The sequence below is a fragment of the Columba livia genome, chromosome 22 (assembly GCF_036013475.1).
Source record: "Columba livia isolate bColLiv1 breed racing homer chromosome 22, bColLiv1.pat.W.v2, whole genome shotgun sequence".
Classification (NCBI taxonomy): Eukaryota; Metazoa; Chordata; class Aves; order Columbiformes; family Columbidae; genus Columba; species Columba livia.
The window spans coordinates 1661571-1686410 of NC_088623.1; the positions used below are offsets into that span (position 1 = coordinate 1661571).

The 24840-nt window shown below is 52.3% G+C and overlaps 1 protein-coding gene across 4 annotated transcripts; it reads left to right on the forward strand.

Moving 5' to 3' along the window:
* Positions 1–1332: 1332 nt before the first annotated feature.
* On the forward strand, positions 1333–23937 carry KLHL12 (kelch like family member 12). 4 transcript variants are annotated; one of them, XM_065038250.1, is made up of 12 exons: positions 1333–1464; positions 1715–1912; positions 7758–7911; positions 8674–8891; positions 11870–12019; positions 14195–14309; positions 14650–14756; positions 15642–15837; positions 17018–17176; positions 18110–18208; positions 21893–22079; positions 22432–23937. In XM_065038250.1, exons 2-12 carry the CDS (start codon positions 1727–1729, stop codon positions 22556–22558), a joined length of 1698 nt encoding a protein of 565 aa, XP_064894322.1. In that variant the 5' UTR covers positions 1333–1464; positions 1715–1726; the 3' UTR covers positions 22559–23937. The 4 variants fall into 4 exon arrangements, with proteins under 4 accessions (XP_064894322.1, XP_064894323.1, XP_064894321.1 ...); XM_065038251.1 differs by having other exon boundaries at positions 1377–1418; XM_065038249.1 differs by lacking the exon at positions 1333–1464 and having other exon boundaries at positions 1651–1912.
* The last annotated feature ends 903 nt before the right edge of the window (positions 23938–24840 follow it).

Consider the following 24840-nt stretch of genomic DNA (forward strand, 5'->3'; position numbering starts at 1 on the left):
GCCTTGAACACTTTCGGGGCTATAATTTGAATACGCAATTTTTACTGTGGCTCCCTTAGTTTTCCACGGATGTTAAAGAACGTTTTGAAAAAAAATAAAGGGAGGCACAGATTTTTTAAAATAGGTCTTTAACACTTTCGGAGATTTCATGGATATCTTTGCAAAATCAGCATGAGGTGGATGCAGAGACTGGTCCGATGTGTCTGTTGGGAAATGAGGAGCACGTAGTGTGAAGGTAAAGCACTGTGCAGGCACACGCTGACTTTACCTCCGTTACTCCAGGCTGCATCTCTCACGGGCTGATAGTCAAACATCCCTCTGGCCAAACATCCCTCCTGATTTTAAGCTCCAAGAGGACTGTATGATGATACAACCTGACACAAACTTTCACTTACTGGTACCTGTCTCCAGCACAATAATTTCTGCTTGAACTGTATCTAGAGAAAGAGACGCTGCATCTGATGTCGATCCCAGACGGCCGAGCGCCTGCCAGCTCCGACGGCAGCGGTTTTACCGCCCTCCCAGCGAAACAGCGATGCCTCAGCCCCGGCTGCTGGGTCTTGCCAATCCTCTGCTTGCTGGATTAGTGCGAATAAGGTCTAACAAATCCTCCAAACTCCGCCTCGAAACAGACCGACCCTGCCCCTCCGAGAGGTTTATGAGTTAGTGATCAGCCTCCGGGCCATGGTAATATCTGAACCTCCGTGTGCACATTCCTTAACTCATCATTTGCTCTACATTTAGCTGAGAATTTGTCACTAACAGTGACTCTGTGCTGACTACCGATGTAGAGCGCAGGTTTTAAAACGAGTCCCTGCGGGCTGGAAGCGGGCTGGAAGCGGGCTGGAAGCGGGCTGGAAGCGGGCTGGAAGCGGGCTGAGGGCGGGGCGGCCACCCTGAGCCCCGGGCTGTCAGCTGGAGCTGCCGGAGACCGAGTCGGGTGTGTGGGAAGAGCTCAAAAATAGCACTCGCTTAAAAACCCTGGGAGTTCAGAGCAGCCTGATGGGGCCTCACTGCCGGTTCGGCTCCAGCACCCCAGGCAGAGCCAGTTCCTGGGTGTTCACCCCCGAGGAGCCGCACGACGTGCCCGGCGCTGCGGGAGGGACCTGCCCGCGCCTCCGGGCCCGGCCCCACCGGCACAACGGTCAACACAACTGCAATATTTCACTCGAACGTCCCAGACCTGAGCAAGCCCACGCAGCTCCTGCGGGCCTGGGGAGCCGCCCCGCGGGGTCACGCTCGGCCGGGCCGCGCCCGGCGGGGCCGGTGCCGCGGAGGGGCCGCGGGCCCGGGCCCAGGCGGCGGCAGGAGCGCGTTGCCAGGCAACCGCCAGGCACCCAGGGGCGGGGTCGCGCCTCGGCGCGGCGCGATGACGCCATCAGAGCGCGCCGCGCGGGGAGAGGGAAGGGCGGGGGGAGGTGAGGTGCGCGGGACGTCCCCGTCCCCGTCCCCGTCCCCGCGGCGGTGAGTGCGGCCGGGCCGCCCCGTTCCGGAGGGGAGGCCCCGGCGCGGGGTCGCGGGGCTGCGGGCGGCCTGTGGAAACGGGCTCGGGGCGGGGCGGGGGCGACCCGGGCGGGGCAGGGAGGGAGAGAGAGGGAGAGGGAGGCGAGGGGCGGGGCGGGGCGGGGCGGGGCGGTGCGGCGCGGCGGGAGGGCGCCCCCTGGCGGCGCGGCGGGCGGGCCGTGACATGTGGCCGTGCTGGCTGTGCCCGCAGGTGCCGGGCGCCATGGCCCCCCCCAAGGACATCATGACCAACTCGCACGCCAAGTCCATCCTCAACGCCATGAACGCCCTGCGGAAGAGCAACACGCTCTGCGACGTCACCCTCCGCGTGGAGCACAAGGACTTCCCGGCCCACCGCATCGTCCTGGCCGCCTGCAGCGACTACTTCTGCGCCATGTTCACCAGCGAGGTCGGTGCGCCCCGAGACCGCGGGCTGCTGCGGGCCTGGCTGCCTCGGCCCTGGGTGGAGGAGGCAGGGCCGCCTGCTGCTCGGGCTGCTCGCTGTCAAGCTGCTCAGCAGCTGGGCCTGGATCCTCCCCCCAGTGGTGGCTCTGGATCCCCCCCCCCTCAAGTGGTGGCTCTGGATCCCCCCCCCCCAAGTGGTGGCTCTGGATCCCCCCCCCAACAAGTGGTGGCTCTGGATCCCCCCCCCCCTCAAGTGGTGGCTCTGGATCCCCCCCCCCCTCAAGTGGTGGCTCTGGATCCCCCCCCCCCTCAAGTGGTGGCTCTGGATCCCCCCCCCCCACAAGTGGTGGCTCTGGATCCCCCCCCCCCCCCACAAGTGGTGGCTCTGGATCCCCCCCCCCCCCCCCCAAGTGGTGGCTCTGGATCCCCCCCCCCCCCCCCCCAAGTGGTGGCTCTGGATCCCCCCCCCCCCCCCCCCAAGTGGTGGCTCTGGATCCCCCCCCCCCCCCCCCCCAAGTGGTGGCTCTAGATCCCCCCCCCCCCTCAAGTGGTGGCTCTGGATACCCTCCCCCCCGCAGTGGTGGCTCTGGATCCCCCCTCCAGTGGTGGCTCTGGATCCCTCCCCCAGTGGTGGTTGTGGATCCTTCCATTGTGGCTCTGGATCCACCCCTAATCCCCTCACGGTGGCTCTGGATCCCCTCACGGTGGCTTTGGATCTGCCCCTGATCCCCCCACAGTGGATCTGAATCCCCCCGTGGTGGTTCTGGATCCCCCCGCAGTGGCTCTGGATCCCCCCGTGGTGGCCCAGGGTCTCTCTGGAGCCCCTCATGGTGGCCCAGGATCCCTGACAGTGGCCATGGAGCCCTCTGGATGTTCTCCTGGTGGCCCTGGATCCCCTCGCGCCAGTCCTAGGTCTCCTCATGGTGGCCCCAGAGCCCTTTCTCATGGCAGGGTGGGATTTAGGGGCTGCAGTTGGTACTGGGGTCCTGAGTCATTGTCTGCTGTGTGACCAGCCTGTGCTCCCGCGAGCTGCCAGGTGAGCTGGCAAACTGGAAGGCTCTGATACTGATTTTTTATCAGTGGTTTATGGTCTTTGTACTTCTGGGCTTCTCTCTTGCTGAGGGTACCAGCCCCAGCGCAAAGCGGTGCAAGCCTCAGACCGGTGGTGAATTAAGGCAGCCCTTTAAAACTGAAATGAAGGGTATTTAACTCGTGTTCTGGTCTCTGTTTCGCACTGGCTGTTCAGCTGCTACGTGTTGGGTTCTGCTGTTGCTCTTGTGAAGAGGATGTAACCGCCAGCACTGGGCTTGGGGTCAGACTACAAGCCCCAGCTGCTGTTTTCGGCAAATCTCGCTTGTGAAGAGCTTTGCTCTCATGGTTCTTCCTGTGCTGACTCCTACCTGCATCCTATTTTTCTGAATCACGGAAAGGCTGTGTTTGAGCTAAAGCTGGCACTCATTCGTATTGTTAAATATGAGATGCTTTGTCTTTTTTAAGTATGAATCTATGTGGCTTTTTCTTACAGTAGGTGCTTTTCATATCCTAGCAACTTCCCCATTAGCAGGGAGAAAAATTGCTAAGTAGCTCAAAGGTCCTAAAGACCTCCCTGCTAGCTCAGTAGCCCTTGCAGGAGAGAGTAATTTTGCTCTTTGTTTTATCCAGCAATGCTGTTGGCAGAGCTGCCTGTGTACCTCCCGCTTTCAGTGCTGTGTCGGGTGAGCAGGTGTCTCAGTTTTCATAGCCCTGTGCAAAGCAACCAGAAAAAGACATATTTGGACTGACCACCTATTAATATATTTTCTGTCCGTGTGTTGATGAAATTTGTAAATTTGTCAGGTTTCTGCTCTTTGCATAAAGGAAATGTAATTAAAAAACAAATACAGCAATCAAATTCAGCCCCTGGCGGCTGAAGTTCCGTGTTTCCCAGCAGCGTCGCGGTGCACAGCAGCAGATCAGGCTGCCCCTGCTTCTTTGTGTTCGCCTCGACGTTCCTGTCAATGCTCTCGACTTGTTGGACTTGAGCGAGGCAGCCTACAGAGATCCGATCATTCTGTGTGCTGCAGAGCGTTCTTTGTGGCCGCTGACAAAGGCTGAGGATCGGTGTGCTTGGGGCTGAGATCATCTCTCCTTCCTTCTTCGTATTCTCATTTTAACCGTAACGTTGTAGTAACCTTAATTCATAGGTGTAATTCTTCCAGCGCCCAGTGGGCACGGTTGCTCCATCTCTCACACTCCCAGCTTGCCGCTGCTTTAACAGTTTAACTACTTTTGCTTAGTTTGTGTTCCTTCCAAGTATACTTTTTCGTATGGAAACCCCGAAAGGACAGACCTGCCAAGTGGCACACGTTGTTAATGAGTGCTTGCAGGAGCGCGGCTTTGCGGGCAGCGGCAGCTCGGTAAGCCCCAAAGTGGACCCGCTGCTTCTGCGCGTCAGCGACAAGTCTGTCGGTGAGCGCGGAGGGACGCGTTTGGTCGCTCTCCAAACACTTGTGGGCACGGAGGGTTTGGCCACGGCTGTAACTGGAGGGAACTCGAAATGCCGGGTTGCGTAATGGACTAACAGTCTCTGTGAGGCTTCCTCTGCCTTTCATCGCTCGCCTGCGGTGAATTTGGGGGCTACTTGGCTCCCGGTGGTGTGTGGCTTTTGTCAGACTTGGGCCGCACGAGGCTCTGTCCAGGACCGGTCCCTGGGTTGTGCCCCGTGTCGCCTGTGCGGGACCGGTGTAGCAGTGCGACTGTCATCGGAGATTATCACAAAAGAACTGCATTGGCCAGCCCCTGTGTCTCTAGTTTCCTTTCTTCTCTCCCTTCTGACTTTTACACTTACTTTAAAAAGTTCTCAATGTTACTTGGTATCAATCTCTTCCCATTTTCTGTTCCCGTTTTCCCAAGCGAGGAGAAGCCACTGACCACCTGTTGAACCCCTGAGCAAGACTTTTCTCTGCCCCTGTGCTGAGTGGTGTTGGAAAACTGAAACACCCATCAGTTTTACCTTCTTCCTTTATGAAAACTGAAGAGCAGTTTTAGCAAATTCTACCCGGGATCCTAGTTTGGCACTGGCGTTTCTGTCTTTATTTGAACACGTTAGCATAACTGGGGATGAAGATCTCCACCATTGGCTCCACCTCAGAAATAAACTACTCTGTGTTCTCTTGGGGGCTATATTCTAGAAATTAGAGAAATATTCTCCTTATTCTGAACATAAACAACTTATGTTTCCAGGTTCTTACGTGGTCATCCTCGCTGTGAACACCTTCCAGAATGCAGCAAGCCACATATTAGCACTGTCATGCCAGCATTTGGATAAGAAAGCGATTCCAAACTGTTCAGCCCGTTCTCCTGCAGAGCGAGCTGCATGATTTATGGGTGGAATGGCACACGGCGACATTGTTTCACAACCAAGCTGTGACCTGCAGCCCTCACCTTAAGGCTTTCAGCAGCTTAGACATCCTGGGGTAAAACTCCTGATGTCTCCAAGTGACTTTCCTTAACTACGGGAAAGTGTTTTCCTGGATGCTCTGGTTGGTCTCTGGATCTGCGCTGCTGCACGCGTTTCATGACGTGTTAGAGGTGTGCTTGTGTCAGGGAATATCCATCCTGCTGGTTAGCAGAATATTAAACAGCAAAGGGGGAAACTAATCTGAAATTCTAACAGCAGAGGTATGTGTCTTGTACCACTAAACACCTGCGAAAAGCAAGCTGCTTGTACTGGGTTTTAATTAGGATCGTATGACCGTAATTTTGCGTTGCTTCTCGTCCCAACATGTGGATGTGTCCATGAACGAGGGACGCTCTGTCCCAGCCACGCGGCACTAAGCATGTGTACAGCTCTCAAAACGTCTGGAGCTACAGCTCAAGAGTCTTCGTGGGGTGTTCAGAGCCAAGTTGTCTCCACTCTAAGATCCTTCTTTATGGTATGGTCTAGCATCCCAGGTTATTCTGCATCACACACATTCTGTGGAATTATTTGAAATGCAATCTTAACAGGAGTAAACTGTGAGCCAAACAACAGCCGAGGAGTGGAGTGGAGCAGAGGCACGAGGGAAGCAGGGGGTGGTCATCACTATAGTGCTGCTGTTGTCCCTACGGTTTCTGTTTTGGTCAGCAGTATAAAGAGAGTATGTGCGTGGTTGATTATAGGTTGTTGAATGTTGGTTTTGAGTACAGGAGCTTCTTTACCAGCCAGTTTGTGAAGAACAGATGTCTGTAGCTTCTACCTGATGCAGTATAATATATTACCAGGAGGTCTGGTGCCCTTGTCATCTCCTGTCAATAGACATTTGTATCTTCTGATCCTCTTCTATGTCTATGTGGTCTAGATCTCAATTTGCCTGTTGGAATCACATGAACATCTTGTCCGATCAGTTCTGACCTTTGGTGACATCTCTGCCCTTTACCTGTTGTACCAAACAGCTTAGTCTTGCTTTGGGAATGGTTTGTCTAGCCCGAGTTAGGCACTCGTTTTAGCTTCTGCAATGCGTGGCCTGTCATACAGCAGGTCAGACAAGCTAATTTGCTGTTTCTTTCTGACTCTGGATGCCATAAAGTTTGTTCACTGTGTCAACAGACTTGAAAGGCCTCTTCCCTCAAATTACTTCAAGTATCACCATTACCTCCTGCGTTTCTCTTCTCTGCTGTGAAGTGCATCGCGCTGCATCACAGGAATGGCTCAGGCAGAGCAGAGACGTGTCTTCCCTTCTGCTGCTGTGTCATCGAGTGCGTCTGCAGGAATATCCATGACTGCTCTTATTTTCTCTACTCTGTTTTATCTCCTCTTTCCCCAGCTCTGACAGATTCTAAGCCAAGCAATCGTGCTTTGATCATGCTTTCCATTCGCGGAGTCTCTGCTCGATCTGTCTGTAACCAACTTCAGTCTTATTCTTGGCAAGAAAACTCACGGACTTTCATCTGATTCTCGTTTGCACCGACCGCTTCTTCAAAAGTCAGGGGACAAAAGGGTGGGTGTGCAGCGTGCCGCGTGGTGACATCTTTCCGCTGAGGTCCCTTCGTGCTGCCAAGAGCTTGTGGCTCTGCACAGGGCGTGATGAGCGAGTCCACCTGCCAGCCCATTGTTGGTGAATCATCAGAGCCTGCGCCAGCAGCTTCGTGATGGGTGCGCTAAACCGCAAAGCTGAAGCTTTGTGAAGTATAATCTCCTTTTTGTACCTAGAGAGGTGCAAATTTGGTGGATTCGCAGAATTTGCTGTTCCCAAAGATCGACTGTTGAAAGGGTAACGGTCCTTGGGAAGAATAATTATCCCAAAATGATGTGTCTTAGAGATGATAAGATGGTAAGGGGACAAAGTCAGGACTGGGTAAGTACCATCACTGTGTGTACTGTCATTTGGCTTTCAAATGTTTAAGCTAAACCTACATTTAACCTTTAACTCTGAACTTTCTGGCCTATAAACAGTCATTCTTTTTACAGACTTTCACCATAAGCTTGCAGAATGGATCAGGAATTAAACAGTTAGGAAGGATTTTTCTTTGGTTTGGGTTTAGAGCGGGGTGGTGAGCTCGAACACATCCAGCCCATTCCTTATAGTGACACTTGGAGTTACTGCATAGAGGAGACAGAAATGACGCACCTAATTTCTGCTGTGTCTAATCTCAGGTTACTCATTTGACAGTGCAGTTTGACTGTCCCGATCCATAATGAACTTTGTCTCTTACTCACCCTGTGAGTGAATTCTGTCGAGAAGTTCCCTCCTTCCCCGTATTCTTTCAGTGAGCACAAGAAGAGAAAGGACAAATCTCTGCTGAAACCTTTCTGACAGATCACATTCTTAACAACTGCTTTTTGATCACATTACTGAAAAAGAAACCTTTGTGTCTCTTCCAATCCACAGCTCTCCGAGAAAGATAAACCCTATGTAGATATCCAGGGACTCACAGCCTCCACCATGGAAATCCTGCTAGACTTTGTATATACAGAAACTGTTCATGTGACGGTAGAAAACGTCCAAGAATTGCTCCCAGCGGCATGTCTGCTCCAGCTGAAAGGTAATTCCCAGTATCGGCACAAATCGCTCTTTGGTTTGTCTGACCGTCTGTAAATGGAAGACAGGTTGTGGGAGGCGTGATATTTATGAATACTTATGTCAAGCTTCTGGTGTCTTGTGCGCTGTGATCTCATTGGTAAAAGAACTGACTTGGGTGGAGAAAAACCATGATGAAACGGGGTATTGTTCCGTGGTTTGGGCTACTGTGTTTCTGCATGAGAACTCCTGGGAGGAGCTGTGGGCTGTATAGCACATAAATATTACAGCTCAGTCCGCTTATAAGCAAATCCTAGATGTCATTTGACCTGCCACCATGGTCTGTCTGGGTGGTTGACAAACCGGCTGGTGTCACTGCACGTGCACCCATGGAGCCAATTATCCCAAATCCCAGGCAACTATCGAAAAGACACTGGAGAAAACCTAGAAATCTGGTAGCTGTGTCCACTAGCATGTACATTTTCATTCGTAATCTGTGAAGCTGAGTGCAATTCGCATTTGAGTCTTTTCCTAGTATCAGATTGATTTCATTTTTGCATTTCAATAGAGCAGGCGGAGATCAAAACAGCCCAAACACATGGGCTGCTGCGTAGTGTTTTCACATCCCTCCACATAAATATCTGCATGTGTGTTTTTCTGTACTTAAAGCTTGTTATTTGAGTTGGATTTTCATTATTGTGTAGACCTTTCTTCCCTGAAGCCCTTTCCGAAGCAGTGGATTGATAGTAAGCATGCAGTGCTCATTCACCCCTCCAATTTTCCGTAGGTGTGAAACAAGCTTGCTGTGAGTTTCTAGAAAGCCAGCTGGATCCGTCAAATTGTTTGGGCATTCGGGATTTTGCTGAGACACACAATTGTGTCGATCTAATGCAAGCGGCAGAGGTCTTCAGCCAGAAACATTTTCCAGAGGTGGTTCAGCATGAAGAGTTTATCCTCTTAAATCAAGAAGAGGTTGAAAAGCTCATCAAGTGTGATGAAATTCAGGTAAAACCTGAAAAGTACCGTTACTGTGCAAAGCTCTGTGGTCCATACTTCTAAGGTGGACTTCTCACACAGTTCCTGAATATGAAATCTAATTTTCAAGAAGCTGCTTCTAATTCTTTACCCGTGTAATCTGAGATTGATGAGTAACCTGTAGCTTCTGTGTAAGCATTTGTTGTCACACAAGCTTTTCCTGTGAGCGAGGCAGTCGCAGTTGTTACCCCTTCAGAGCTCTCGTTCCCATCTCCTCCTCTCCCTGGAGGAGCTTTCAGAGGTTACAAAGACACATTGTCTCAATGCCCACGTTTCAGAAATACCCCCAGTTCTTTAACTTGTATTTGTAGAGCTTTGCCTGCTCCTCAGCAGCACACGTGTCATCGCAGGCATTCGGGTGTCCTCAGCTTTTACAAGCAGCACAATGCGTGATGGTGCAGGGCAGGCTGACTCTATATGCAGATTTCGTTCCCTTTGGGTTGGTTTCTGGAGGATTTACTGTTCTGGAATCTGTCACATCCTTTTTGCCAAATTTTCTATGAATGTGCATGTTCTTGAAAACTGAACTAAGTTGAGCATTGTGTCCAGTTGTGGCCCCTCAGTTCCAGCAGGACAGGGAACTGCTGCAGAGAGTCCAGCGCAGCCACCAAGATGCTGAAGGGAGTGGAGCATCTCCCGTGTGAGGAAAGGCTGAGGGAGCTGGGGCTCTGGAGCTGGACAAGAGGAGACTGAGGGGGGACTCATTCATGGGGATCAAGATGGAAAGGGGGAGTGTCAGGAGGATGGAGCCAGGCTCTTCTCAGTGGCAAACAATGATAGGACAAGGGGTAATGGGATCAAGCTGGAACACAAGAGGTTCCACTTAAATTTGAGAAGAAACTTCTTCTCAGTGAGGGTGGCAGAGCCTGGAACAGGCTGCCCAGGGAGGTTGTGGAGTCTCCTTCTGTGCAGACATTCCAACCCGCCTGGACACCTTCCTGTGCGACCTCACCTGGGTGTTCCTGCTCCAGCAGGGGGATTGGACTAGGTGATCTTTTGAGGTCCCTTCCAATCCCAAACATACTGTGATACTGTGATTCCTTGGTAATGGGGAATTCGTTGGTTTTATTGAGATGGGCTTTGTCAAGAGGTGACATTTCCTTCGGTTCTAAAAGAAGAGATTGGAGTTCACGGTAACATGAACTCTTAGAAGCCAACCAACGTAGGCTGTATCTCTGGTGGAATTCCTGAAAAGCCAATACTGGGGAAACCAAAGGAGAATTCTTGATTTACGCCTTGAAAGTGGCCTTCAGCCAAACTGACATCCTCTTGATAACAATCCTGCCTGAGAAGGAGGATGCGAGACAGCGGGACAGAGCCCGGCAAGGGCCGAGGTCAGCGAGGAAAGGCCGAGTGTGTTCGGTGCTTAATGAGCCGCAGTGTTGGTGCTGGGAGGTTTGAGCTCACGCAGGTTGTGCGAGCGCTGACATGACGCTGCAGACAGCCGAGAGGAAGCAATGAGGAACCTGAGAACGACCCAGCCGAGCTAATGAGCTGGTCCAACACAGGCCAAGCGTCATTCGTTGTGGATTGGAAGGGCCGAGGTGTGTGCGCCTTAGGAAGGCGCGTGGGGCTGTTGCTGTGCCGTGCAGAGGGGATGGGGGGTGTCAGAGGGCATTGAGGACCCTCCCAAAATCCCCAGGCTGTTCAACAAGTGTTAATACGACGGCAGGTCCTCACCGTGGTGCTGTGTTTAGTGTTACTCACCATTTATCAGAAAACAAATGATTTCGCAAACTGTTAAATATACCAGAGGACAGCGAGTTCAGGAGGGAATAAAACGATGTAGGATTCTTGCGTTTGAGGAGGAGGTGTGGAAAATTGGAAACAATAAAGTACTCTGCTCTCCTTTTGTGAGCTCTAATTGTCCTCTCCCTGTAATTCAAGTAGAAAGAGGCCATTTCAAATTACACTGTAACAATTATAAATCAATGGTGGGGAAGAATTGCCTTACGTAATTAACCTCTGTGGCTCCTGGCTTCAGAACAGCCTGTAACAAACAGCTTCCAACAGAACTTCAAAGTGTATCAGTCATACATCGGTGGAAAGACTCAATCCCTTTATTATAGTGTATCCCTTTATCCTCATATTTCATAAGAGTTAACAGACCTCGTGATGTTAAATTCAGGTCTGATTGGCTTTTGCGTTGGATGATCTGAGGACGTGCAGAAAGAAAAGCGAGCCTAAATGATATATAGCAGGGCTTTTGACAGTTCTGTCACTTTGGGCAGCGGTGGATGGACGTGTGCGGCTGTGCTCAGTGGTTTGTACAGCTCTGTAAAGCACCTGTGGTTCTCTGAAGGTGTGAAATATAGATGGTTTAGTCAGTGTAACCTCTGGCAGCAGTGTAAGCACCGGTCCTAGATGAGAGAGAAATGAACTAGTCAGAACAGTAACATTCACACCCTGACGTTCTCCCCTCTGAAATCCAGTTGTTTGTAGTTTCTTAAAGTGTGGATTGAAATAAAAAAGCTTAAATGCAGGTGGTGTTTCTTGGGTGTTAAAGGGGCTGTGTGTGGGCACTGGGTTGCAAGAGGTTAAGCGAGACACTGCTCCATAAAAAGGAAACACCTGACCATCTTTATGATGGTATTTTGCAGGACAGTAGCTCCTGCTCCGCTGAGAAGTCGGAGCCGCCCTGCGGGTTGCACTGTGGCCGGGCTCTCAGGACTCGGGACTCCCAGCGGCTGGCTCTGCTCAGACCATGAAGTTCGCTTGTTGATCTTAGCTGTAAGGAACAACCAAATTCAGTGTTAAGGAAAATGAAATGAGGGAAATTTGCAATGCTTGTAAATACAGCTGGTGAGAATTTCCATAGACTCTTAGGTGAAATGTTCTGCTCTCTCACTGGCTGTGAAGCGCAGTCAGCAGCCTGGATGTTGTCTGTTCCACGGCAGCAGCTGAAACATCATCCCACAGTCTGATCCGTGTGTGTCTCCTCTCTCCAGGTGGACTCTGAAGAGCCAGTTTTCGAGGCAGTTATAAACTGGGTGAAGCACTCAAAGAAAGAACGGGAAGCGTCGCTGCCAGAGCTGCTGCAGTACGTGCGGATGCCGCTGCTCACCCCCCGCTACATCACGGACGTCATCGACACCGAGGTACCGGCAGCGGGGCCGTGGCAGAGCAGCTGGGAGCTGCTGTCTGTGCGGGGTCGCTGTGCTCCCTGGTTACGCTCCTGCTGTCCTAACGGAACATGTCAAAAGCTGCTCGCTCTGCTGATGCTTTTGGATGCTGACACTACGGAGCTGTCGCTGTTCGTCTGCCCAGTGATTTGCTCAGAAGTAGTTTGCTGTGCCAGCAGATACAGCATCCTGCTTTTCAGCTGGGAGAGCATCCCATCCAGAGCAATTAATCAGTTGTCTGCTGCTACGTGTAGCACCTTTCTGTTGTCATGCTGTGGTTTCTAACAAGTGCTTTCTACGTTGCTTTCTTCATAAGCACTAGCAGGTCTCTTTCTCCAGGCTGGAGGCTGCTGGCCTGCGATCCTGGGGCGGAAATGGCCCCTCAGAAATTGTTTCAGGTGCAGAAGGCAAGTGGGTACCTATAAATGAGAAGGGCAGCAGGTGTGTCCAGCACACAAGTCAGAGCCATATCGAACGCTGCTTCAGCTGAGGGAGCTGGGGGGTTCAGCTGGAGAACAGGAGCTGAGGGGAGACCTTCTGATCTCTGAACTGCCTGAAAGGAGCTTGGAGCCAGGGGGGGTCGGGCTCTGCTCCCCAGGAACAAGCGCCAGGAGCAGAGGAAACGGCCTCAAGTTGCGCCAGGGGAGGTTGAGGTTGGATCTGGGAACAATTTCTTCCCCAAAGGGCTGTGGGGCATTGGAACAGGCTGCCCAGGGCAGTGCTGGAGTCACCATCCCTGGAGGGCTGGACAGACGGAGATGAGGTTCTCAGGACATGGGGTAGTACCAAGGCTGGGTAATGATTGGACTCGATGATCTTGAGGATCCTTTCCAACCAAAATGATTCTATGATTCTTTGTGTGTCTGGGGTGTGGTAGAGGCAAATAAAAATGTGGGTGATGATGGTGAGAGATAATTAAGCTTTTTTCAGTGGAATTTTAATTCCGAACAGGAAGGGATGCTGACCCCAGGTGAGGTTTGACAGGGAGGCACAGAGAAGTTCAAACCAAGGTTCTGGTTTGATGGCCGTGTGAGGTGATCAGTGGTTACAAGCTCTTGTCACTTGACAAGTGCTGAACGTTGAGTGACAGACTTCTCTGCACAGAGAAATGGCTGATTTAGCAACATGCACCTCTAATGTGATGTAGCTGCCTTTTACAGATGTTCTTAAATAATGGCAGCTAGCAAGCAGTTATGTTGTGCCAGAGCTAAGATGCATTTAGTCAGGTTGTTATGGTCCACTTCCAACTGAAATGGAAGCTAGTACGAAAGGGACTGGTACCAAAACAAGTAGATCTGTTCCAAAAACAGCCCAAGATGGTGCGGATACTGGGCCGCCGCTTTCTTACCGCACAGGATGGCCTCTCCAGGCTGGAAGTGACAGGCACTGGTGGGACGTGGTCATCTCGGGCCAGCGTGGAGAGGAGAATGTTGGCCCTGTGTGGCACCATCTGCTCTGAACACCGCGGCCTTGCACAAGCACCAAGAACTTGTAAAAATAAATCTTAGGGTATTGCAGCAGCATATAGCACCAAACCCCCAAAGGGAAGCGGACACTGGATGCTCAGAGGAGGTTGCTCCAGCCCCTCAGCCAGGGAGGGGAATTACACTGCGTTATGCAAGGAGGAGATGAGACTGCCCTTGGGCTGCAGTGCCCCCGCTCCCTTTACAGACCTGCTCCTGTAGCTCCGTGTGCGCAGGGATCGAGCCAACAGACCCAGCAAACTGCTTCTTTGTGCTGTGCTCCCAGTTTCTCCTTTGGTGGCACGTGCATGCTGAGAGGTAACGATGTGGGGCAGACCCAGCCAAACTGATTTCAAGCATCGTTTTGCTGCCAGTCCTCCTCCTCAGACATGCTTCTGCTGGTTTCACTCTAGCAGAAGTAGCTTTTCCTTAGTTTTCCACTATAATTACTGTCATTAGAGAACCGGCAGTGCCAAACTTGGGGTGAGAGCTGAGCTTTTCAGCTGCCATCCAGTCTCAAGTTATTGCATTTCTTTGTGTGCAGTATTTGCACCATGCCACGAGTAGCAACAGCCTGCACATGAGTCATTCTGATGCTGTCTGAACTGATGGGCGTTGGCTTTAGGACAGTTCTTAAGAGGAATCTCAAAATACATTGTGCGTACCCGTGACTCGTGTTTTTCCTCAGCCTTTTATACGCTGCAGCCTGCAGTGCAGAGACCTGGTCGATGAAGCCAAGAAATTCCACCTTCGGCCCGAGCTCCGGAGTCAGATGCAAGGACCCAGGACAAGAGCACGTCTGGGTGAGCAGCCGAGGGGAGGGCTGGGGTGCGTTATACACCACCTGTCATCTGTCATTGCGCTGACGTGCCTGAAAAGGCAGGGGTCAGTGTCAGAGACAAAAAGAGCTGCAAGGTGAGAGCGTGTTATTGTGGAGATGAGCGTTCAACAGGGGATCTCATTGTGAGGAGGCTGCTGTCCGGGTGGTAGGAGGTTTGGGAAAAAATTGTGGAAAGAATAGAAAAGATATAAACCAGCCAACTTCAGCACCTTAGTTGCTTGGTGTTTCTTCACAGGATTCCCTCGGGGTGACCCTTTGCCTGTGAAGGGACCGACCTGACTTTGTTCCCCTCTTTGCTCCAGGAGCTAACGAGGTCCTGCTTGTGATCGGCGGCTTCGGCAGCCAGCAATCACCCATCGATGTGGTGGAGAAATACGACCCGAAGACCCAGGAGTGGAGTTTTTTGCCGGTAAGGGACCATTTTTGACCTGCACAGGGTTGAACAGGCGGTGATGAAACGCTGCTCCCGTGGCACCAGCTGTGTACCATTCCTCTTTGGGCTGCCCTTTGTGTGCTGCTTAGAATTTCTGCCATGAATTCTTTAGAACTGCTGAGGTTTACACAGCGAACGCTGCAACTGCTTCACATTTGCTAAGTAAGCTTTGTGTGGAGGTGGTTGTCGTATTTCGAATCAGCTGAGCCTCCAGAGACCCACATCTTTGTGGGAGTGAGAGTTATCACGTTTCTTATTGAAGGGGCGTTAAGCTTTAAGGTTAGGGATGATGACTGAGATGTTAATTGGAATAGTATAATCAGCCCTGCTGTGTGGTCTCTTTGGGTTCATTGTTTCTGAGCGTAGCTGGAGGTAAGAGAGAATTCCTGCACTGAGGACTATTTCTACCCAAATCTGCAGTCACCTTTATCTGAGTGAAATGGTGGAGAACTGCCTCTTCTTTAATGTTGCTGATCGCAGGAAACCCCGTATCGCCTGCTGTCCCAAAATCTGTTCTTTGTTGGAGGCTTCAGGTAGTTTCATCAAATACTCGGAGTCTCCACGTTTTCCCATTACCAGTCTCTGCAGGGAGCCGGGGGGAGGCACAAATGTCCAGGATGCATCAGAGATTCAGTAGCGGCGTTAAGACAAATGACATTTCATTGCAAAGAGACCCGGCCAGGAGAACAGAGCACAGCAGAGTACAGGCAGAGGAAGGTGGCATTTAAGCATCTTAGCCAGGGCTGTATCCTTTACATCCATAGTGCTGTTTTCCAAAAAAGGGTGGAAGAGCAGCGGTTGGTCTCCGTGCATCAACGTTATCTCCTCTCCTTGACGTTTTAATTCTTTTTACCGTTTTAGAGCATCACCCGGAAGAGGCGCTATGTCGCTACGGTGTCCCTGCACGATCGCATCTATGTGATCGGGGGCTATGACGGTCGCTCTCGTCTCAGCTCGGTGGAGTGCCTGGACTATACATCCGATGAGGACGGTATCTGGTACTCGGTGGCTCCGATGAACGTACGGCGAGGTCTGGCAGGAGCCACCACCCTCGGAGGTACGTCCTGCTCACCGGACCACGCAGCCTGGTCGGTTCTTGTCCTGGAATGCCCTGAGCCGGTATGTGCGGAGTGGGATGGCTCCGGGGGAGGAGGTGAGCCTGAAGTTCTGGCTTCTCAGCGTTTGGATGTGGAAACTGAATACCTGCCCACGTATCCTGAGAGGAGCTCTGCCTCCGCTGCGTCCTCACCACGTGTCTGTGCGCTGAGGGAGAGGAACTTTCTGAGGGATTATGGAGTGGGAAGCGCTCGGGGTGGTGACAGTGTCACATATTACTGGGCGCAAGACACCAAGTACAGCAAGAACCGTCCAGCACTTGAGATTGGTACTGGAGACTGTGCAGAGAAAGATCCTTAGGACAGACTTGGAAACCAGAGCAACTGAGCAAACCAGAACACTCCAGTTTGCTTGTGCTGGAAACACAAAGCCCAAGAGGGGATAGGATCATTGTCTATAACTTGGCACAAGAAGGAAATGGGTGATGTAAGAATTGAATAAGAACTAATGGTTATAAATAGGCCAGGGAAAAGTTGGTGCAGAGTTGAGAGGAAATTTTCTAGACCTCAAAATAGCAATGATTCTAATGAATACTCTGTGCTTTAATGCTTATATTAGAATATCTTTTTAATCATTAATATTGGTTAAATATTATTCATTAAATATTAGATTACTGCTAATCTAATGAAAATTCTGTTAAAAATGTGGCTGCTTTGAAGGTGACACTTGACAGATTTGTGAAAGCGTTGCATGAATTAGATTCTCTGGTTTAAGGGACTGATCTTGGTGATCCAGACTTTTGGATCTCCTTTCCTTTTGCTGCCTGGCACACGTTTCCTCTGGGAGGTGCTGCCGTGACACCAGCGACCGGCAGTTTCGGGCACAGCTGCGTTTCAGTAGGTTCTGCAGCACAAGAAAATAACCGGGCTGTGCGTGTTCTTTCACCCGTCAGGAAGATGCAGGTTTAAGCGCCAGATGGGTTCATGTGTGTTGAGTTTCTTGGGTGTGTGAGCGGCTGATGCCATGAGCTGGGGTGAGGAGGCTCCAAATGTGACAAGACTGTAGCTGTTCCTGCGTTTCGCAGTCGCGTTGTAGGCTCGCTCCATCTCTGGGGGTCTTCTTGCTCCGTGTATATGCTTGATACTTGAATTACTGAGTCCCGCTTCTGTCTAACCTTGCAGACATGATCTATGTTTCCGGCGGGTTTGATGGGAGCCGGCGTCACACCAGTATGGAACGATACGACCCGAACATTGACCAGTGGAGTATGCTGGGAGACATGCAGACCGCACGGGAAGGAGCAGGGCTTGTTGTAGCCAACGGAGTTATCTACTGCCTCGGTAGGTACCGCAGGACCTCTAGGCATTCTGCAAATACCTGCTTTTCCCAGAAATGGGGTTGCGGTGCTGGCTGTGGGGAGCACCAGTCGTGTCATGTGCAGGTTGGAAGAGCAGATTTAACTTCACCGCGCTGGGCACTGCTCAGCTCTGTCGAAAAGCAACCAGTGCTCACCATTACCATTGTGATGCCTTAGGCTGGAGCTGCCGTATAACCACAATAAATGCCATCAGAAGCAAATTGAACACAACCAGCTGACATTTGAGGGATGGCAGAGATGCAGATGAGCGGTGCCAGCTGAGGTTTGCAGGGACCGGGCAGTGGCTGATGTGCCCTGGAGGTGAAGCACAGAATCCCAGAATGTGAGGGGTCGGAAGGGCCCTGGAAAGCCCATCCAGTGCAATCCCCCCATGGAGCAGGAACACCCAGATGAGGTTACACAGGAAGGTGTCCAGGCGGGTTGGAATGTCTGCACAGAAGGAGACTCCACAACCTCCCTGGGCAGCCTGGGCCAGGCTCTGCCACCCTCACCCCCAACAAGTTGCTTCTCATAGTCAAGTGGAAACTCCTGTGTTCCAGTTTGCACCCATTGCCCCTTGTCCTGTCACTGGTTGTCACCCAGAAGAGCCTGGCTCCATCCTCCTGACACTCCCCCTTTAGATATCTGTAAACATGAATGAGTCCCCCCTCAGTCTCCTCTTGTCCAGCTCCAGAGCCCCAGCTCCCTCAGCCTTTCCTCACACGGGAGATGCTCCACTCCCTTCAGCATCTTGGTGGCTGCGCTGGACTCTCTCCAGCAGTTCCCTGTCGTGCTGGAACTGAGGGGCCACAACTGGACACAATATTCCAGATGAATAAGGGTGAACCAGCCATTTTATTGCTCTCTACGTTTTCCAGAAGTCAGGCCCATGGTTTGCTCCTGTGTTTTGTTTCAGGTGGCTATGACGGGCTGAACATCCTGAATTCTGTAGAGAGGTATGATCCCCACACTGGACACTGGACAAACGTCACCCCGATGGCCACTAAGCGCTCAGGTAAGAGCCCACAGAGCCCTGAGGTCGAAATACTTTGTGCTGCACTGAGGCAGCAGTCACTGCTGGCTGGTTCTGCTGCCTTAGGGATGTTGACTCACCCAGGTGGGTGGTTTGCCTTTGAGAAGTGATGATTTTAGGATATACTGACCTAACTCGCCAAGAGAAAGATTAATTTTCACATGCCTGATGTCTCCAGCCCATGCTAAGAAGCGTATAGAGGAATGCGGAGGCGGGTTTATAGGCTACAAGAGGGAGGTGAAGTCTTGTGTGACTTCACTAACTAGGAACTGTGCACGGCTTGGAGCAAAGCTCGCAAGGAGCAAACCACAGACCACAGTGTGAGATAACGGGACAGTTTGCCGAGTTGGTGCTCGTCAGCTGTGCAGGACGCAGCGAAGGCAGGAGCGCCCCGGCCTTCCCCTGCACCCGTCTGCTTTGTGAGCTGCTGGGGCAGGAGAGAAATACAGTTTGAATCCGAGTTTTGGAGTAACTTTGTCTCAGCTCTCCTCCGTTTCTCAAGGGAGCTCCCGCGGGGCTCGTGCGGCTCCTGTGCGCTCCGCGGTGCCGCTCCGCTCTCACACGGTGCCTCAGGGTGCTCGGTGCCGCCGCAGCTTTGCGGTTCTGGATGAAGCAGCTCTGTGCTCACAGGCCCTCTTTTGAAATCCTTTTGAAGTTGCTCTTTCTCTAGTTCTTTCAATAAATGTCCTTCGCAGGCAGCATTGTTCCTGTCTGTTCTCTGCTGCAGTGCTCTTGTTTAGGGACAAGTGCTGCTTACTCAATTAAAACTGGTCTCTGTTCTAAAAACATCTCCGCTTTCTTGTGCCTGCAGTGGCATTCACCAAAACCCCAAGCTTTAAATATTTACTCCTTTGCTGGGGCTGTTCCTGTTAAGTGTGGGTTGGAAAGTATTTCCCATATGCCAAGAATGGATGTGATTTAGCAGTCGGTCGCTTTCCATGTCCAGGAAGACCCCACATCATAAACATAATAAAAAATACCTAATAAAATTTGCATGTTTTCTGATGTCAGCGGCAACGTGTGAGACCGATCCACAGATCTCTAAAAGCTTAAGGGTGAGGCGGCTTTCCCCAGGGGCTCGTTGTGTGCACCACGGAGATGGCTTCAGGCAAGACCGAAAGCAAAGGGTTCAAGGGTAAAAAGCCTTTGAGGAGCGTTTCCCAGGCCCACGGTATCTTCCCGCAAGAGCTGGAGGCTGTTGGCAGCGGTGCTCAGCCCACGGAGTCGTTCCTCAGCGCCACGGCTGAGCAGGAACGTCGCGAGGCTCGTGACCCCGGGCAGGTTCCCTCCTCGGCGCTGTGACCTGGGTTGCTGAGCCTGAAACAGACCTGAGCCTAAGAACGGGTTTTGGCCCAAGTTTTGGTGTTGCCGCTCTGCGGTACCAACACCCTGAACTACCAGTTGTACCAGCTGTGCTTGCAACCTCCATCCTGGTGTTGATTCCAGTCCCTCCATCTTGGTGATGGATTTCTTTTGCCCGAGGACCTTGACGCTCTTCCTAGAGCTGTCTGCATGCGGATCTTTGGGTTCCAAGGAAAATCAGGACTAAAAGCAATCTTGCCTTTGTTCACAGAGATTGTCTTCTCCTTGATCCTCGTCACCTCTTAGGCCTGTTCTGGAGGCAGGTGTCGAGGGTTTTTGATTGCGGGGTGACAATCAAACCCTGGCAGGTGTATTGTTAACCTCCTCTCCCCCCGCTTCCCCCTTTTGCCGCTCCCTCTCCCCCTTCCCACTCAGCACAGGCGATGGAGAGGGAAAGGAGGACAGAGAGAAGAGAGTTGGAAAAATTAAACATGTTTTGCTAAAGCTACTGATAAAATAGAGAAAATTATACAAAATATACAAAACCAATCTTGAAAGTCTCAGCAACTGCAGAGCCGGCACCCAAAGTCCTGGACTGGACTCTGCAGCCAACCGGAGCTGGATTCAGTCTGTCACTGGCCTCAGTTCGCAGGGACGACTCGCAAGGTCCTCTTCTAATGTCGGCCATAAGGAAAAGGGACGAGATCCTCGTGATCTCCCACTTTTATATGAAGTATTCACATGAATGGAATGTTATACACAGTTGGTCAGTTTCTTGGTCACCTGTTTCTCATCGCCCCTCTCGCGAGATGTCCATCCGTGCTTATCAATAACTTCTCATTCCATTGCTAGGTTTACCAAAACATGTGTCTGGTTCTCCAGGAAAATGCAGCTCATATGAAGCTTTAGCTGACAGGCAAATTCACTAAAAGAGAAACTTGTTTTTAACAAAACCAGGACAGGAGGCCAGCCCTCAGAGGCCATGGCCAGCTTGCGTTGCTAGGCCTGGCTTCCCTGATTAAGGCCTCGAGGTCCCTCTTCTCAGCCAAGTTCTTCCTCGCCGAAGCTGTCAGGGCAGCCGGGCCCTTCCCAGCCGCTTTGGTGCTCTCAGCAGGGACAGACGGTGCAAGTGAGGTCGCATGTAATGGAGCACAAAGTCTCCTATTCCCTGTTTGTAGAAGAACCAGATCGGTGCCCAAGAGCTGCAGGGTAGCTGGCTCGTTTCCTTCGGGATATTCATCAGTGCAACATGTTGATGGTAACAGCCTGACGTGTTTACTCTCAAGGTGCAGCTCAAAAAACCAGCAACGGCTGTTGGCAGGAACACCTGAGGCCACCATGTGCATTTTTATCTTCCTGCGTGCTTTGGGGCTTTGCCCGAAGGGGCTGCAGAGGAGGAACAGGCTGGCAGAGGTTTATTCTCTGTTGTTATCGTAAGTTCCTGGTTGGGCCAGCTGTATTATTGACTGCTTTTACCAGGTCAGGTGAGAACAGCTGCTCGGACAGATACCGTGGCCACTTAAGCCTGTGTGACTGCAGTGGACACCAGTTCTCATTTCCCTGCTTCCCAGAGGAGCAGTGTCAACGAAATCCCTCCTCAGCTTCACGTGGAGCAGCATCATTGTCCCTGCTACCGCCAGGGGCTGAGTGACACCGGGGAGCCAGAAACACCGGAGAAACCTGCCTGTGTGGTGACAGTCCCAGCAGAGCGAGCCCGGTGCTGGTCTGTTCCGCCAAGGTGAACGTCTCCTGGTGCTGGTGCTGCCCTGGCTGCGGTGTCGCTCAGTCCCCCTTAGGCCAGAGCTCCAGCAGCATCTGGCAGAGGTAGAGGTTTTTGTGTATCGCAATGGAGACAACAACAGAGACACTCTTTTGTCAGCTCTTTTGTGGGAGGTACGAGCGTAAGAAAATGTCCTCAGAAGAGGGAGGAACTGATCTAGTTCAGCTTTGTATCCGTGATCCCTGAGCACAGAGCTGGCAGTGTCATAGAATCATAACATCATGTGGGTTGGAAGAGACCCTCAAGATCATTGAGTCCCACCATAACTTGACTCTAGCACTAACCTGTGTCCCTAAGAACCTCGTTTAAAGGCCTTTTAGACCCCTCCAGGGATGGTGACTCCAGCACTGCCCTGGGCAGCCTGTTCCAATGCCCAACAGCCCTTGGGGGAAGAAATTGTTTCCCAGATCCAACCTCAACCTCCCCTGGCGCACTTGAGGACGTTTCCTCTTGTCCTACCACTTGCTACTTGGGAGAAGAGACCAGCACCCTCCATTCTCCAACCTCCTTTCAGGCAGCTGTAGGCAGCGATGTCTCCCCCGAGTCGCTCGCAGCTGTAACGGTGCCGCCTTCTCTCTCCGCAGGGGCCGGCGTGGCTCTGCTGAATGACCATATTTACGTAGTCGGTGGGTTCGACGGGACGGCACATCTCTCCTCCGTGGAAGCCTATAACATTCGCACTGATTCCTGGACAACTGTCACAAGCATGACAACCCCCCGCTGCTACGTGGGGGCCACCGTGCTGCGGGGACGGCTGTACGCGATCGCGGGGTAAGCGGCTGTCCCGGGCTGGAAAGGGAGATCCCTTGCACGCCTGTTTGATGAAACGAGGGAATTTAGGTCACGCAGCCTGCTGCCGTGTTTCAGTGGCCTCTCATCTCGTTATAATTCAAGCTTTACAAGAGGAGAGTCACCCACACAGTCACCGTGCCCAACATAAATAGGCAGCGTGATGGTCCAGGTCCACGACAGGCAGGAGAGCGGCAGCACGCAGCAAAGGGAGCCCGACGCGGTGGTTTAATGTCAGGCCGTTCCTGTTGTACGCGGCTCTCCGGCCTCCCAGGAGGACTCTGAACCTCTGCCTGCCACAGCGTCCCTCACCTGTCACTTTCTGTCCTTGCAGATACGATGGCAACTCACTGCTGAGCAGCATCGAGTGCTATGACCCCATCATTGACAGCTGGGAAGTGGTGACCTCCCTGGGGATGCAGCGCTGTGACGCTGGGGTCTGCGTCCTTCGGGAGAAGTGATCTGGAGGGACCCGACAAAGAACGTTATAAGGAGTCTCAGCTGGAGGAAGAGTCCCAAGTGATTTGCAGTGACTGTTCTTGAGAGTTGTGGATGCCGTGGAAATAGGCACCGGAACAGCAGCTTTCTGTGCTGCTTTTGACTAGAGCATGTGCGTAAACGTGTTATCCCAGCAGTCATTTGAAATCGGGGGCTCTGGAAGCTGGAGAAAGGTGGTGAAGCGGGTCGGGAGAAGCCGCATTCTCTGCTGTTCCTGTGGCTCCGGCTGTCGGCAGAGCAGAGATGCCCCCAGCCTTGGCATCACCCAGCCTGGTGGTGCTTCCAAGGACATGTACATACAACGGGGTGGTCTCTACAGCCGCCGCAGGACTTTGCGGGTCCTCTGGCTGCTCTCAACTACGTGGATGTGTGAGGGTGAATCCAGCTGCTCGTATGTTCCAGCTTCAAATCATCTTGTACATACTGAATGTTTAAACGTGCTCCTCAAGCGCACATCAGTGCAGAACCGCGTTGAGCGAGTGTGTGTGAGGGGGTCCCGCTCTGCAGCTGCATCTGCCGGTTCCTCACAGGTCTGCACGCAAACGGAGTCGCAGATGAAAGCTGTTAACTACTGAGACCCAAGAGGCTGCAGGGAGCAGGGAAAAGCGCGTCGCCTGGTGTAGAAACAGGTCTGCAGCATTTGTGCTCTGCTCAGGGGGCTCAGCAGGGGTTCATCGCGTCGCATTTCCCACAAAAAGCCTGGCAGACGCAGCTGCCAAGCGCTGCGTTTTCCGGCAGCGGGAGCCTTGCTGTGGTGCGGCAGTGCCTTTGCTCCCACCCCCGCGGGGACGTCCCCGTGCAGAGCCTGAGCCCTGGAGGTAGGGACACAATCACTACCCTTCTCGTAGATCTTGCTGGTGAGCGACTGGGGTTCATCCGCGGACACAACCTCTGTCCAGCGCACCCACGTCAGCCTTTCAGTCAAGTTCATTGTGTTGATCTTTCTGTCTGGGATCTTTCTGCTTCCAGGGTGGTTTTTCCCTTTGTCCCCCTCACACGAGCTGTCCTTCGCCTGCCCCGCCGCCCCGGGGCAGAGCTTCGCCGCTGGCTCGCTGGAGCGCTCGCTCAGCATGTCTCCTGCCTCGCTGTGTTTTTGGGAGCACGGGCTCTGCCACGTCCCCCGCAGCGCCCGGGCTCCGCGTAGTGCTGCTCCCTGAGCTTACTGCTGGCTCCGTGCTTGGGGACGGGGGGATCAGGGACGTGGTAGCATGACTTAACGATGCACTTTCAGCCAACGCTCAGACCTTCTGCGTTTGTTTCTATCACACCAAGTGTTCTGTGGTTTTGTTTCCTATGTTTATTTTTTAATGAAAGCATAAAGAATAAAATATTTCCTGAGCCAGAGGGAATTCAGGTTCCGTTCTGTACCCTGAAGACGTTTGTGGAACTGTGATGGGCAGGGTGTGAGAGCAGGCAGCCACCTGTGGCGGTGAACAACAACCGCTCCGTCTGTCAATCCACGGCACAAAAACCCATCAGAGGACTTGCCAACCGGGAGTGAAGTTGTTGCACGATCCGCTTGAGAAGAGCGTGGCAGCAGAGATGAGGAACAGACTGGGGTAATACCGTTATAATAGAGCCTGCAGTTGCAAAAAATAACAGCTCTTTTGTCCAACGTGGAAATGTGGGATGAATGGAGCTCAGTATTAATTTGTCAATGGTGTGGCTACAAACTACCCTCCTGGTTTCCCTCTCAAGAAGCTGTTGATTTCACAGCAAACTGCAGGGTCGTGCCCAGCAGCCTTCCAGGACGGAATGCTCTGCCCGCTGCCCCCAGCAAACCCCTCACCGGTTATTCTCGATGTCAAATACTCTCTCCTGACACATCTCCCTTGGGAATCGGGGCTCTTTGGGGATGTGTTTTACCCCCTAAAGAAGCAGTGGAAAGAATCAGCAGACCTGTTTTCAATTCTTTCCAAGAGTGGGCTGAAGCAGCAGCAGGTCCTGAGATAAGCACAAAATCATGAAGCTTCAGAAATGCTCCATAAAGAGCAAGCCAGACAGAGCCCCTGGGACGCCAGGACCTTGTCTGTGACACCAGCACCACCTCCTGCTTGCCTGGGATCCTCGGGTCACAGAACCCCAGAGTGTCAGGGGTTGAAGGGCCCTGGAAAGCTCATCCAGTGCAATCCCCCCATGGAGCAGGAACACCCAGATGAGGTTACACAGGAAGGTGTCCAGGCGGGTTGGAATGTCTGCACAGAAGGAGACTCCACAACCCCCCTGGGCAGCCTGGGCCAGGCTC